This window comes from Lipophrys pholis (assembly GCF_963383615.2).
Source record: "Lipophrys pholis genome assembly, chromosome: 14".
NCBI lineage: Eukaryota > Metazoa > Chordata > Actinopteri > Blenniiformes > Blenniidae > Lipophrys > Lipophrys pholis.
In genome coordinates, this window is record NC_137633.1 from 12,256,410 (window position 1) to 12,272,015 (window position 15,606).

General features: G+C 41.0%; 3 protein-coding genes across 5 annotated transcripts; 2 read left to right on the top strand and 1 right to left on the bottom strand.

Annotated features, from left to right (window-relative positions):
* Positions 1-6,397, top strand: LOC308119799 (rab GTPase-activating protein 1-like). 2 transcript variants are annotated; one of them, XM_080480012.1, is made up of 8 exons: positions 1-1,035; positions 1,598-1,684; positions 1,859-1,969; positions 3,170-3,274; positions 3,390-3,473; positions 3,582-3,653; positions 3,867-4,103; positions 5,928-6,397. In XM_080480012.1, the coding sequence occupies exons 1-8, from the start codon at positions 925-927 to the stop codon at positions 6,159-6,161; spliced, it is 1,041 nt and encodes a 346-aa protein (XP_080336138.1). In that variant the 5' UTR covers positions 1-924; the 3' UTR covers positions 6,162-6,397. The 2 variants fall into 2 exon arrangements, with proteins under 2 accessions (XP_080336138.1, XP_080336139.1); XM_080480013.1 differs by having other exon boundaries at positions 776-1,035; positions 1,901-1,969; positions 5,928-6,388.
* A 234-nt stretch (positions 6,398-6,631) lies between these two features.
* On the top strand, positions 6,632-13,720 carry ebi3 (Epstein-Barr virus induced 3). Of its 2 annotated transcripts, XM_080480267.1 has the most exons (7): positions 6,632-6,936; positions 7,597-7,711; positions 7,812-7,911; positions 8,390-8,507; positions 8,645-8,808; positions 10,308-10,376; positions 13,554-13,720. In XM_080480267.1, exons 1-7 carry the CDS (start codon positions 6,834-6,836, stop codon positions 13,563-13,565), a joined length of 681 nt encoding a protein of 226 aa, XP_080336393.1. In that variant the 5' UTR covers positions 6,632-6,833; the 3' UTR covers positions 13,566-13,720. The 2 variants fall into 2 exon arrangements, with proteins under 2 accessions (XP_080336393.1, XP_080336392.1); XM_080480266.1 differs by lacking the exon at positions 13,554-13,720 and having other exon boundaries at positions 10,308-10,751.
* On the bottom strand, positions 10,764-12,995 carry odf3l2a (outer dense fiber of sperm tails 3-like 2a; the record flags this gene model as incomplete). Its single annotated transcript, XM_080480268.1, has 5 exons — positions 10,764-11,109; positions 11,808-11,949; positions 12,117-12,239; positions 12,453-12,563; positions 12,947-12,995. The coding sequence occupies 5 exons, from the start codon at positions 12,993-12,995 to the stop codon at positions 10,764-10,766; spliced, it is 771 nt and encodes a 256-aa protein (XP_080336394.1).
* Positions 13,721-15,606: the final 1,886 nt, after the last annotated feature.

The following is a 15,606-nucleotide window of genomic DNA, read 5'->3' on the forward strand; positions in this document are numbered from 1 at the left end:
ACACAAACGCCACATCATTTGCTCCTTCCTCACATAGGCAGGGATTAGTTAGCAGTCTGGCAGCTTCGCACAGCATCTGTGCTAAAGAAGGTGAGACTGTAATCAAAGAAAATCTGAAGAAATGTCTTAAAATTGAAGCGTATGGCAATCAAACAGGCTTTTGTGAGCTCATTAAATCAGAGTGAAGCAGGTGTCTTGAGTCATTAGAGAGGTGTAGTTGTCTCGGCTGTGAAACAGGTATTGCCTTTGTGTGTGTGTGTGTGTGTGTGTGTGTGTGTGTGTGTGTGTGTGTGTGTGTGTGTGTGTGTGTGTGTGTGTGTGTGTGTGTGTGTGTGTGTGTGTGTGTGTGTGTGTGTGTGTGTGTGTGTGTGTGTGTGTGTGTGTGTGTGTGTGTGAGCGAAAGAGAAAGAGTGGACAGGTGAGGTGACATGGGAAGGTGAGAGCTTGTGGGTGTGTTTGAGTCTCCTTACATAAGTTCTCCCAGGCCTGCGTAAACCCCGTCGGACCTGTTGCTGTCCACACACCTGAAACTTCACCCGACACTGGAAGACGCTCTGCCACTTATTCTGTCTTGAGTGCGTCTCAGCAAAGCCGCACCGTACCTGGGGGAGTATCTCTCTCAGTCATTCACCTTTGGACCATACACAATTTCTTCCTATCCGGAAGACTTGGACTTTCATCTGCATTTTCCTGTTGACACACACACACACACACACACACACACACACACACACACACACACACACACACACACACACACACACACACACACGCACGCTGGACTTACTGCTCGACTTCACCACAGCGAGTGAAAATAACCCGACTGCAAGCTTTCGAATTGAAGCCTCGTCTGTGATTTACATGTAAATTCTGGGACTGTTGGAGTGGGTGAAAGCAGCTTCTGCAGCTGCATATCAAGGCAAGATGATGGAGGAGGTCTCTATGAATATGGCCCTTGATGCCCATGCTGTTGAACAGATGAGCGAGGAGGAGATCTTTGCCTGTCTAGAGGCTGAACAAGGACCTAAATTCACAGTAAGGCCTGCTCGTGCATTGCTTCCTTTCGTTATATAAGGTTTCCCTCTTGTTTTGAAGCGTCGCACCTCTTTGTGGCATCAACAACTGAGCCACTGCCCCATTAATATTCAACAGTGGTGCCATGCAACTAAATATTTTCAATCAAGTACTGAATACGGGCTGTTTTGTGCTGCCACTGCTGAGTATTTCATTGTACATTTCAGAGGGGCGTACTGATGAAAAGTAGGAGAACGGCACAAAACACATTTTTCTGACAGATTGTAGTGTGCATTTTAGATGTTTGAGATATGGAGATTTTCATTTTACGTTTTAAGAGAGGCCTTTCCTGCTGTTATTATTCCTCCATGCATGCTAAATTGTAATTTCCCTCTGTGCTCAGCTCTATCTTATCTAGGTTTTATCCCTATCTGGATCTCTTTCGGGGGCCTGTTGTTGATTTGTTGCGCTTATCCACCATCCGGCGCAATATCTCTTTAGAGGAGATAGCTTTCCTCAGCTCAGACTAATGTGTCAGTTTTCCACATTGCTGTGTTGATAGGCCTTAACTTTCTCCCTTCAGGTTCCAACAAAAAAAGCTAAACGGAAAGAAAGCCTGCTTCAGATAATGGAGGACAAGGAAGAAGAAGACCCTCTGGATAAATACCTGGTCAGAAATCATTTATGAAACTTTTTAAAGCCCCTTTGTTCATTCAGAGAAGTTTAAAGCTGCACAATTGTTTCCTTTTTTTTTTTTTTTACTTCATTTCCATACATTTAGCTTTTCGTTTGCGTGCTGGAGTTTAATTCCATAGAGCCTGACAGATTTTGTTGTGGGTTGCAGAAGGAAAACCGTCGGCTTCAGCAGGTCAGCCACCGTCTGGAGCAGGAAAATGACAATTTGGCTCACAGACTGATCAGCGGCAAAGTGGAACTGAGGAGAGCTCTGGATAAGGTACGTTTAACCTCACACACATTCACCGGTTTGTAATAATTGTACATTAAGTAAACAATTCTGCTGGATGTGGCAGACACTTGCTGCCTCTCAGTGAGAATCTCTGGTTTAAATGTGGTTTGGACGTGTCTGCGTGGAGGTTGCATCAGCATCAGGTTGCCTTGTTTATGCCGAATGCTACATTTCTTTCACAGTGATGTCGTAGCATCAGTCTGGAAACACACAGACAAAACAAATGCGAGCTGGACCAACACAGCAATCTCCAAAATATGATGGGTGTAGCCAAAGATACACGAATCAGGACACGTTAAAAAAAAAAAAAAAAAAAAAAAAGTTTAAAAACCAACTTGAAAGCCTTGTTCTCCCTGTGCTTGTGTTGGTTCTGTCCGGGCATTCAACTTTCCACCCACAGTCAAAACACAAGCTTGTTATGTTAACTAGCTATGATAGGTGTGTGTGTGTGTGTGGGTGTGTGTTTGCCCTGTGATAACCTGGCGGCCCTGCCTTTTTAAACTATTGAAAGTTGTGATTATCACGAGTGTATAATTAAATGACTGAATCAAGCAAGAATGGGCACCGTATGCGTATTCATGTGCCATTGTGTACAGTGCAGTTTGTTTTGTGTCAGTAATAGAGGCATAGCTGTTCCTGTATTCTTCGAGTTTGCACCCACAGGCAAAAAACATCAGTTTGTATTTGCAATAGAAATCCTAATTTGTTCAAATGTATGAATGTATCACATTATGAGTTTACCTGAGGGGCTGCGTGGTGAGGTAGTGGTGAACACATTCACGTCACAGCGACATCTGGGCTCGGGTGCCTTTCTGTGGAGTTTGCATGTTCTCCCTGCGCACGTTTCCTCCCCCAGTTCAGCTTCTTAAGGAAAACAATGTGTTAATCATGTCAAAATAGAGGAATAAAACAGGAAAACAAAGAAATCGTAAGCCATTTGACTTGCTCACAAGATTACCAACTTGGCTTTACTGTCATTTCTTCAACTCACTTGCCATATTTCTGATGCTATTGTCTGACACATGAAGAGTTAATTGGTGGCCTGTAGGAGTCAATGGGAGTTCTGCCGTCGACCTCAGACCGGTGGGATCAACTCCAGCCCCCGGCCACCCTGAGGTGGATAAAGCCGCGTGGAACTCTACGCACGCCAGAACAACATCTTGATCCTGCTGAATTTTGTATTTGCAGGCAGAGGAAAAAGTGTTTGAGCTATCCAGAGACCTTCTGCAGAGCAGCAAACAGCTGCAGGCAACCGAGGAAGAGAAAATATTGAACGAGGAGGAAACTGCAATGGTAACAATTAAGATTTATAGCTGAACGGTGGAATCATACCTCACAGCCAGGTGTAATAGCTATTGATATGTAATTGGAGGCATGTAGAGGTAAAAGATGTTTTCTCCTCTTGTAGCTGAAGGACGTGTTTCGGAGAGAGCTGGAGAAAGCGGAGCAGCGAGTCAAAAGGTCATCGGGCATCGTTGAGGACTATAAACAGGTACAGATGTGTATATATATATATAAGTGTGATGTAGCTGTAATAGGAGGTATTGCTGCTGATTATGTTTTGCTTAATGATGCTCAATTCAGACTCCTTTCCTCTCAGATCTGCTCTCAGCTGACAAACCGCCTGGAGAGGCAACAGGCCGCCCACAGAGAGGAGGCAGACTCACTCAAGGTGAATGTGGAGCTTGACTGTCATCTGTCCTACTTATACCTCCGCCACGCTTCTTCTTGAATAGCATTGTTTTAACGATCATTTTCTTAAAGCTCTCTCAAAACCGGTGTCACTTATTTTAATGTCTCATCAGATTATGCAAAACAGCGGGCAGATGCTGGTTTGTGTTTGTCTCATTTTCTGCTTGTTGTGCTGTTTTTTTTTCCTTTGCAGAGTGCAATGAAGTCCTGCGATCACTGTCGCCGCGCTGTCGAATTGAGCGCACCGTCCTCTGCAGAAGAACAAGTGACGACCGAGAACGGTTTGGAGGGGAACAGCACAAGGCCGACGCAGGGAGAGCAGAGGAGGGACGACGGGGAGAAGGAGTCCCTCAGGGCTCAGATTGGGAAGCTGGAACGGGATCTGGCCCAGACCAAACTCCTGATGGTGGAGGCCAAGTGCAAGATCCAGGTGAGAACCAACCATTCATTACGTGCAGGACACATCTTAACGAGTTTATGGGACAATTATTAACACTCCCTTTTCAGCATTGTTGCTCTGTTTCTGGTACCAATTCTGTATTATCACATAAAATAAAAATAATTACAATAAAATGTTAAAACGTGTGTTACCTACATTTTCAATATTGGATATTTGAATATATTTTGCATGTCCTCATTCATTATATTCAGTGGCAGGGGAGCAAAAGTGTCTCTTTAAATCATGACGTTTGCAGGGCCCTGAAGAAGAGAAAGATAGATTTGGCAATTCATTTATTTACTGTATGCTCTGATATTCTGTGTTGTACCGATCTGAAACAATAACTATTCTACGGTACAGTTGTAGAATATTATAGCTCTTAAAATTCGTAACTTTTTACAGTACAGTTTTCAAGTTATCTTTATAAGACTGACTTGTATAAAGCTACTATTTCTGGGCCTGTGCCAGCGAACACTAAAACAAGACATATGGCTCAAATTACAGAAATGGACATGAGATAGTTTATAATCCTTATCTGACCATGTAGTTTATCCACCGGAGAACCCTGACAAGTTGATTTTACTCTACAAAATATCTCGTCATTTCAGTTGTTGGCCGTAGTTAAATGAAATCACCAAAACAAACACAATCGTCTGCATTTTGAACTTATTTTAACTCATCATTCCTCTGAAATCTTAAGGATCTGCAAAAGTATTGAGGGAAAAAAACCAAACCCTGACCTCTACCCTGAGAAACTATTAGCTGTGACGACTTGCCCCAGTTGAAATTTATTAGTGGGCGATCAGTTTGAAGTGTCTGACCGAGGCTTTGCCTGTTAACACGCAGCATCTTCAGTGAGCATAATCCGGTGAAGATCGGAGATAGGGCGGTGTTTGAGGAGAGCGGGTTTGACAGCGCCGTAAAAAAGGAAGTGACAAAGAAGATTAGTTCAGGAAGACACTGCAGACATTTACTCAGAAAATAACAGAGGCAACATATGAGTGGGGAGATTTCACTTGGTGACTTCCTCACGGATTTTCCCTTCCTCTATTTTTAAACTAAATCTTAAATGACAGCACAAATCTGACTCTCTGCCGTCCCAACTATGGAGGTTTTCATGAAACCTTTCCTTTTTTCTTTTTTTTTTTTAACAAAAGTATTGAAGCATAATGTCCCATAATGTGCTTGAATGTAACAGCAGTATGTCTTGTTTTTCTAATATAATACCAAACTATTCATAATCAGTACATTTAAATTATGCTTTGATCAAACTTAAAAAAAAAAAAAAAAAGCATTTTACAGGCTTATACACATTATAATCCTCAGTGAATTCATTTTTTTTAAATGTGTTTATTAATTTAGCACATTCAAACAAAAATAAATATCACAATTCAATAAATGGCTCAGTGCCAGAGAAACTCTTACGATTATTTCGAGAGTGTATCCCTCAGCTACAGTGCAGACTTACAAGTTAAATCATGTATATGCATTATGTATATCTAGTAAAGTACACAGTTTACTTAGCTAATTTTAATTATCATGCATCATTTAATCGACACTTAAAATGATTTAACTACTGGCTCATAATCATAAAGCTGAGCAAATGTATTATGTATATTTAAAAAAAACAAAAAACCCTGATATATTAAAAGTACATTCAATAATAGATCTAGGAGAGTGAGTTTTACCTCATATTCAATTTTAGTTTCAGAGCATCGCGAGTGTGAAACGCAGAAACATGGCGGATGCACAAGTACTGGAGGACATTTGGACTCCTGCTGTATTTGCCCTCATGCATCCTTGTTCTTCCTGCAGGACCTGGAGCACCAGAATGGGATCCTGGCTAATGATCTGCAGGAAGCCAAGAACAACTGGATCAGTAAGGCCTTCACCTCCCTGCGGACCTCCAGTGGGGGGGTTTACAGCCTCGGCCTACCCAAAAACGCGGCTCCCACAGCCAGTTGGAACCTCCACAGCGCCGCCTTCTCCAAGAAGCTGTCCTGGCCTCACAGTCACAATCCAAAAGTGTCTGACGACGTGGACTCTTGACATAAAACTGGAAGATGCATTGAGGCGTGAGCTCAATCGGTCCTTGTGCACACAGTGCACTAGGTGGCAGTACAGAGCACAACCTGAACCGAGGGAAGCGCCTGAGAGCAGATAGGTGATCTCACAAATGGGCCTTTTCTTTCCTCTTTACAGTGGACTGTTTTAAAAATCTGCAAATTGTTTATTGTTTGTTTGGCTGTTTTTTTTGTTAATAAAAGTATTCCCCTAATATGTGCTATAGATTTAACTTTCATTTGTAAAGGGATATGTGGCAACATTACCACAAGTGAGACACAAACTTCTTGTCGATGACGTCAGGAAACCTGACACAACAACAGAAACACATCGGTTCCTTCTTCATGAGTTTGTTTTTTTCATTTTTTTATATTCCTGCGATCCACCACAGTCATTGTTCCTCTTTCATTTTCACCGCCGTGGCCTTTAAAGAGCTGATCAGCTGCAGCTCAGACGCACACCGAAGAGTCGTTGAGTGGCTTATCTCTGAACTTTGAGTCCGATGGAATAGGCTCCCAAAGAAAGTAGAGCAAAGAACAAAGGAACAATAGACAGAACCGTCGTTATCCTGCACAAGCCAGGCTCAATAGATCTATAGCCACGGGTTTAGTTTTAGCTTAAGTTTTTTTAATTTATATCCTCCAGGGGGGAAAAGTGATGGCTGCATTTTTTAGCCATGTGTGTGTTACTGTAACTTTCCTTACTTGTGTTCTTGGAAGTCAAACACTGGAGCTGCTGAGAGCAAGTGCAACATCTGGGAGTGAGTACCAGGGGAATTACTGTTACTATTGCCAGTCTGTGCTTGTATGTCCATGAGTTTTGTTGCAATATGCATAAAAAAAATACATGGAATATGTATTTTTGATATATATTTTAGATGGACAAAATAGGTTGAATTGATAGTTTTTGTGGATTTGACTTATTCTATGTCATAGAAAGAGTTTAATTTTCCTAACTGTTTAAAATGCTCATTTGAGTTTAGTATTGGTATTATGCTAATATTATCCAATAGTATTCATTGTATAAATAGTTTTGAATCTATTTAGAATATTCTTATTCTTTATAATATAATACTACTCATTTACTTCTAAATGTTGCTAATTGTAGCTCATCATATGTACTTTTAGTCACAAGAAAAAAAGCAATTACAAAAACAACTAAGCAATTAAGTAAAAATTGAATATTAAATCATGACTTTCATGTGGAAGTAAGAAATCTTTATGTTTCACTCGTGTCTTACAGAATATCTATAAAAAAAAAATATTTTAAGGTCATTTCCACAATTGTGAAATAGTTTTGGACCTCAATGTTGATAATTATGACCTCCAGCTGAAAATGAACTTGAAAACTATCTATGAAACATTTTGACTGTACTTTTGGGTCTCAACATGCTACTAATGAAAGTTTTTTCTCCCTTCAGATCCTACCTCAGTTCCCGCAGTGCTCTGTCGCTGCGCCGTTTATCCTAATGTCACTCTCTGTACCTGGCCTCAAGCTTCCCAGTCGTCTCCCACACATTACATCGCCAGCTACAGGTAAATCTGTCCTCTTACCACCTCCTTTTTCTTTTTTCTTTTGTTTTTAACAAAACAGGCTTCATTTAACAAGAGCCATGTGAACGTTTGCATTGAACAGTGAGAGACACAGACAAGGAAACCCTGTGCAGTGCCAAGTTATCCCACCTGGGTCTTCATCCTCCAATCCCGCTTCAGCACCATCCTCTTCCTCAGAGAAGGTACCACTCAGGCGTTTTCCAAAAAGGTCCAATATAATCTCAGCCCAAGAAAAAAAAAAAAAAAAGAACTCTAACAATCCATGGTGGTTATTTTATTAGAGGCATTGAATGTTATGCTGAAACTGTTATCTGAAATCCAGTGAAGTGCAAATGCATTGATGACGGCATAAAAGCTTGTCATGTGAGATTAAGAGGAAATAGAAGTTATGAGAGAAATTTAGGACCTGATTGCTCATCATAGCTGTCATTTTACTGGTTGAGGAAATTCCCTTTTTATTATGAATAAAGCCCAACCCTCTATTCTCCCCTTTGTGCTTATTCTTTATTGTATGATTCCTTTAGTTAATTCATGTCTTAGATAATGGAAACTATCTTGATATCAATATAAAATTAGGGAAATATTGTTTACCTTTTTTTTTTAATATTATTTCTAATTATTAGTTTTGTATGTTTTCCCTTATTTTGTTCTGTTTTTCAGCTCTGGCATTGCTACCTGCCCAACCTCAAACTTCTCACCAACTACATCATCAACGTCACAGCGGTTCATCCATCAGGGAGCAGCTCCCATCTCTCAAGTTTCATGTTGGAGGATATCGGTGAGAAATGAACTTATGTAAAAACAAAACAACGTGCATGTGTGTTGCAACTGGAAGCTGCAGCGCTACCTGACGTGTCGTCCGGACTGTAATTGCAGCTATTTTTATCTGGAGTTCTGCTTTCTATCTCTGTGCAGTGAAACCAAATCCTCCTGTCGACGTTCGGATTTCCCCTCGTAAAATACGAGACCTGCTGCTGGAGTGGTCTCCTCCCCCTACGTGGGACAACCTGGACATTTTCCCCCTGAAATACCACATACTTTACCAGTGGGAAAACAGGGGCATCCCAAAGTTTGTCAAAGTAAGAAAGTTTAATTGCAGCAGCTGCATCATGAAATATAAACTCCACATCCGACTGTCCATGTGCGGTCGTTACCAAATATTTTAGGTGACCTCCGAAATCTTTTGAATCTTCTTGGGGAATAAGTAAATTCTCATTTGTTGGGTAACTCCAATCTAAACCATGATATTGTATTAACTTCTAAATAGTCATCTTAATTACATTTTTATTAAATGTTTTTCTGCGATGTAAAAAGTCATTTTCTGGGAGAGGTGACCTCATGGTACCTGCTCTGAATCACTGGACTAACAAAATGTGACAATTGTGTGAGTTAAAGCTCCCACCTAGCTCCATTCTCACTACCACCACTGTGAGCCCTTGAGCAAGGCAATAGATCTCCCTTCTTCTCTTTGGATGCTGCACTGCTAATGTGCAGTGTTATATAACTTAGAAGTAGTAGTATAAACTCAAATTATCTGCCAAATGAGACAAAAAACAACAGTCCCATTGTCAAAGACTGCTGTTAGTATACCAACCAACCAATCAACATGTTTAGCCAGGAAGTACCAGTTTACACCACAAGGTGTTGTCTTGAGTCAATCAAAGAAGCAACAGCAGGAGGAAAACTTGTCATCCCAATGGCCAAAATGTTTTGTTACTACTACACAGTGGGATTTTCAACCAGGTACATGTTATCTACACACTAGACTCAGTCTAAAACTCTGAAACTGAAAATTAGGAAGAAAAGCCAAAAAATCTCAACTGAAAGTCAGGTGTTAAAATGATCCAACGCCATGGTTTTACAACATGTCACAAATTATATATTTTCCATGCACTTTTTTATTTCTGATCATTCAAATGACACAATAAGGGGAAAAATTGTTTTTAATTGGGAATAATGCAGAGAAAACTTGTTAATTTCGAACATTAATAGCCCTAATCAATACATACCTGATGAGCATGAGCAGAAGCATGAAAATCAAGAGGGAATGACCGAGAAAAAAAAAACAAAGTGTTCAAACTCCTCTACTTGTGACATATATATATATATAAATATAAATATAACTATAGGTATAGGTATAGATATAAATCAGGTTGGTTCAATTGCAGAGAAATAATGCTCCAAGAGGGACCAATGAATGAACTTAAATGAACTTTTAGGAGTTATTTGAACTAATTTTAATTCATCATTGCTCTGAAATGCTTGAACTTTCCCAAAATATATATATATTTTTAAGTTACATTGTAGAAACTATTCATATTAACTTTGAGCATTATCAAATGATTTATTAACTGATAATAAATGCTTCAATTCCTCATATCGTATAGAGCAGAGAACAAAACATTTCCAATAAGCAAAGGTCAACTTATCGATGGAATTGTGCCTTGCTCTTTGTAGAGCTGCTAACTTTTGCATCGGCACATGGATCTGGGCAACATGTTGACGTTTAGCATTGAATAGATATAAATTCTATGCATGCAAAAGTCCATAATCTCACTTTTTTTTTTTTTTTTTTCAGCTGGGTCCAGTGGAAAACACTACAATCAAGCTGAAGGGTCTGACCCCCGGGAGACACTACTTGTTCAAGGTGTGTGCTACGGAGCTGCTGGGTCTCGGTCAGTGCAGCGCCTGGAGTTCACCAGTAAAAGTCACAATACCAAAAACCAAACTGTAGAGACTCTGTCTCAGATCCTCATTTATGTTTTGCCAAGTCTTGGGAAGCTATCAAAAAATTAAGCATTTTATTGCTTTAACTGCACAAACAATGCAAGCAAAATGTATTAATATTAAATTTTATTTATAAAGGAATAAATAATGTAATTTGTACATTGTGGAATCGTAACTTCATATTAAGTTTTTTGGGGGCCTATTTGTATTTTTGTAATGCTGCTATTTTGATGAGGCATTCATATTTAAAGAGCAAATATTAATATATGTGTAAAATAAAAAAAATTGTGAAGTGAATCCGGAGTGGTCAGTCGGTTATATCCACCACGAGTGGAGTGACAAACTCAGTGTGTCTGATGCCCAGAGTGAAAGACGGCGGCTTGGGGAGGTGAAGGTGAAACTTCTCTGGGCTGTATGAGCCCGGTCCGGGGTTGGCAGAGGAGTTACTGGGTCTTTTAGTCCGGCTCTGCATGGTGAAGGAGGGCTGGCGCTGACGGTAGATGTCCGGGTGGGTGCTGTTGTACTTCCCTGGTCCGGGACTCATGGCGAGGTCTTCGGACGGAGCGCCAACCTTTCTACGGGCTGAGATGGTGTAACTGGCACTGGAGGGTTTGTTGGGAATCTCACTGCCCAGCAGATTGGGGAGGCTGTAGCTGGTGGATTAAGGAACAATATTTAGTTTGACATAAATACGTTTGAGTCCTGATTGTGTGTGTGTTTATCGGTGTTTGCCAACATCCATCCATCTTCTATTTTATCCAATTTCGGGTCGTGGGAATGCTGGGAACCAAAAGGCAAGATACACCCGAGACACGAGGACAACATAGAGACACTCATGCACACACTTATGGCCCAGTTCGGGTCACGAATCAACCATTGGATTATTATTTCATCACAGAAGGGTAAAACTGAGTGTGTACAACATATGTGGTGTAATAAGATATAAAGCATACTGTGTGTATGAATAATAAATAAGATTCATATACAAGTAATGATTAATAACATAGTCCGTGTTTTTAGTCTGATTGTTTCAACATATTTTGTTCTGAATTGATAATCTATGTATTTTTGACCAGTTTGGTCAGGAGTACATTCCTGTCTTTTTTTTTTTTTTTTCTGCTTTGGTGAAAGTAGGATTAGAGTTCTACTACAGATTGTTTTGTTTTCTGAGGCGGCATCTGGACTGGAAGAAGCAGGCCTCCAGGGTGGACACAAAGCTATCAAACTAAAGACAGTGGTTTGCCGACTCCCCGCCTGTGGCTCTCGTTTCAGGTTTAGGATTCAGTTAAGTGACAAAAAATCAGATTGTCGCATTGCTTTCACCTTAAAATCAGTGTCCTCTTGCTTTTACCTGTTGGGTGCGGGTACTGCATCCACAGAGCGGTATCTAGTCCGGGCTCCGATGGTGTAGGACGGAGGCCGACGGTGAGAATTGACCGGTGGAGCCTTCTCTGGACTATAGGCCCCTGGACCCGGAGTCTGGAATCCCACATCTCATGACATGAATAGAAATTGGCTTAGAAAAGTTCATTTTTGGTGCATTTGCGTCACATATTTTGGATGATTTAATGCCTCTCCTGAACATATCACCTCGATCACCTGCTCAAGGTGTATGGCTCACCTGCTTAACTACTTCCTGTGTAGTTTTCATTTCTATTACCTTTATTCACAATTCGCCTTCCTCTTCCCAAAATGGAGTAGGACGGCGTTTCCATCCGGCCAAACCGGGTGACCTTGGCGTCAAAGTGGTACCTCGGTCCTGGACTGGAGTCTACAGAAACCACTACAGGAGGCAAAACCCAACCAAAATCAATCAATTTGAATTCAAACACCTTCGCATTAACGTCAACAATCGATATAAAACATCCATCTAAACAGATGTAAATAAAATAACATTACACCTCAGTGGCCAAAAATGTATCACTGCTCACAAGTATAAGACAAAACAGCAGGTTTTCTTTGTAGTGATTTTGAAGGTGATTTCTCCAAAACTCACTGGCACTGCTCATGCGGCTTTTGAAGGAGTACGCAGGGCTGCAGGGCTTGGTTAAGTCATGATTGACGTATCCAACTGTAGGGGGCAGACTGTAGCGTCCGGGGCCTGGGCCTGACGAGGAGGAGGAGGAGGAGGAGGAGGAGGAGGAGGAGGAGGAGGAGGAGGACAGTGATGAAAATGATGCAACAGATTTCAGCTCCAAGCAGCAGCACAGAAACACCCACTGCTGGCCGGGGCTGCATTGTCTCTGATGATTTCCATATGGAGCTCTTTGACTTATTCTCTATGGTTATGCATTTTAACGTTCCTCCTCTGCTTGTTTGGGAAGGATTTTTAAACAAAGTAAAAATCTTAAACAAGTATGGAGCAATGGCTGTCTAACCCTGCAGGAGGTTTTTTTTTTTTTATTTTTTTTTTTTAACAGCAAAACCTGTTCAGCTATGATACAGTCCATGTGGATGCACACACACATTCAGTACTTCTCAAAAACTGACCTCTTTCTCTCGCAGAGATAATCGGCCTCCTCTTCACCACCTCCTCCATTCTCCACCAGCTTCCTTCTCCCTCCTTCCTTGTCCTCTGCTCTTCCTCTCCTTGTCTTTGGTCACTTCGAGCACATCCTTTTTCTTGTGTGGCTCCGTTCAGGTGAGCAGCAGCCTCTCAGCCTGAATTATTCATGACCATGAGGTGAAGACATCCTATCTTGACCGAGGACCTGGGACGGACCAACTTTGTTCTCCACCTCTTTTTCTCCAAGCTTCCCTTCCAAATCGTACAACTGTTACCGTCAGAAAGTCAAGGCTCAAACGACGAGGCTCAGTGATAATTATTGATGAAACAGAGCTTCAGTAAAAGACAAATTTAGCAATCAATTAAACACTTTGAGGGAATGATCCGCTAAAGATGCATGAAGTCCTGTGATTTTAAATATGCCACTAACATGTAATGTAAATAAATGTCATCCTACTCCATGGCATCAGGTTAACACACTGCATTATGTGAGGGGGAACTTTTCAGGTAGAGTATGTGTGCTGTAAGTAACAGCATCGGAGTAACCGTGCTATTAAAAATGAAAGGACTTACACTCGTCTTCTGTTGCAGGTGGACATGTGACGACCAAATTGCTGTAATGAATACCATCCACTTGTAAGGACTATACATCAGCTAGTGTTTTGTGTATTTTTACTGATTATATACATGCCTTTGAAATACTTACTTCAATAATTGAAGAGAGAACTTGGCAATTTAATAAACTTGAGTTGAGGTGGAAAAGAGAGTTTATTTTTATATTTATATTTTAGAAATGAATCAAATTATGTCGTCTTTCTGATTTCTAAATTAACAGGCAAAAGATATGAATAATTAAGCCTGATAAACCCACTCACATCCTGGAACATAGATGATTCTGAATATTCCCAAAGAGCACACTCAATACCTGTGGTAATAATACTATCTGTAAATTTCTCAAGAAAAGTCAAGTAAGATCAGATAAGATTTAAAAAAGGAACACCTACTCTGCACTTACATAATCCTTAATCTGTGATCATGTACAAGTCAAATTAGATGTTTTAGCTGCTATGCAGTACTGCTGCTGAGTTTTAAAGATGTCTTGTGTTTACTCTATGAGATGTTGATTCCTGAAAATGATCATTGTGTGACCTAAACCGGGTTTCCAGCCATGTTGACTGCTCGGTTAGCATCCAGACACCATCTGAAAAGTGTCAACTGTGGCAGAAAATCCCAGAGGAGGATTATCTACCCTCAGCTCAAAGTTCACTCTTCACTTTGAAAAAAAAAAAAAAATCACCCTTCTGCTCCCCCATTCTGTTACTTCTGACCCCAAACGCAGAGGTAACTAAAGCCTTAAGAGCAGAGCCATGACCAAGAAAAACCCCACGCTGGTTAAATATTAAGCTGACTGAGTATTCACCAGTGCAGTAACAAGAGTCTGCCGTGTCACCAGAGGGATATGAACTCGCTTCACGGTCGGGTACCGACAGGAAACACAACCAATGTCTCAGGTTTCCTGGATACACACACACACACACACACACACACACACTGAGTGCAACACACATCACTCAAAGATGTCAGTCGTTGTAGTTGTGCTGCTCTAATGAGAGACTCGCCGAATTCCCTGAGTAAAATGTTAGCGTTTTGTTGCCTGCCCCACTCCAAAGTGTGTTTTGTGTTGGTTAGAAAGAAGCCGACTGACAGATCAATGTGTTATGTAGATGAGCGTTGGGCCAAGGCCCGGAACAGAAGAATTAGGAGCAGACAGCGCCCCTGCATGGCCGTCACTTGATGCTGCCAAACGTTTCTCATGAACATGACCTATGAGGTTTGGCGGCCTTTTCTGATCCAACACACATCATGTCCGTTTATATTCAGAACATCTCTTTTCTCTGGCATTTTGGTGATTTAATGCTCCTGTAACAGCCACTGCCATCACACAGGTTGAACGGTTCCGTCTGCTTTGGGTGCATTTGTCCTGCAGTGGTGGGCAAACTGTTCTTTTTGTCTTTCTGCTCTGCACTCAGTCATCGTAAAGCTCCTTTCCCATTTCAGTCAGGAATCACCTGCAAAACAGAGCTTTTACACCCACTTGTTTTTCCACTCCCTCCAGACATGTGGGCACTTCTTTGTTGATCTTTTGTTCTTATTTTCTGCACCATGCAGCACCCTCACATTTTCTCCTTATACTGTATGTACACTTGGGTACTTCAGTGTACCAGTTTCCGTCCACAATCCAAACACATACTGTACACGCCCTGCCGTAGGCCCAGTGTCCGCTGGGGTTGATTCTGGATACATCCCTCAGCACTTCCTTACATTCATAACTGACCTTGAATTTCATTTTAAAATAAGTTAATTCTATTCTCTTATTAAAAACCCATTACCATTACCAAGGCTATTGTGTGTACCTCATTTGTTTGTTGTGGATTGCACAAACAGGTCACTATAACTTCATATTTGGTCCGGTTTTCTTCCGGTTATTAAAATATTGTGTGGTTAAAATATCTGGCATTCATCACAATGATCCTTGAAGACATTTGGCAGATTCAGCACTGTGTAACTGGGTTATAAAATCAGCTTTACCCTGTACCTAAACTGTAGTGTTCCCAGAACTCAGACGTTATGCACAGTATTCCTC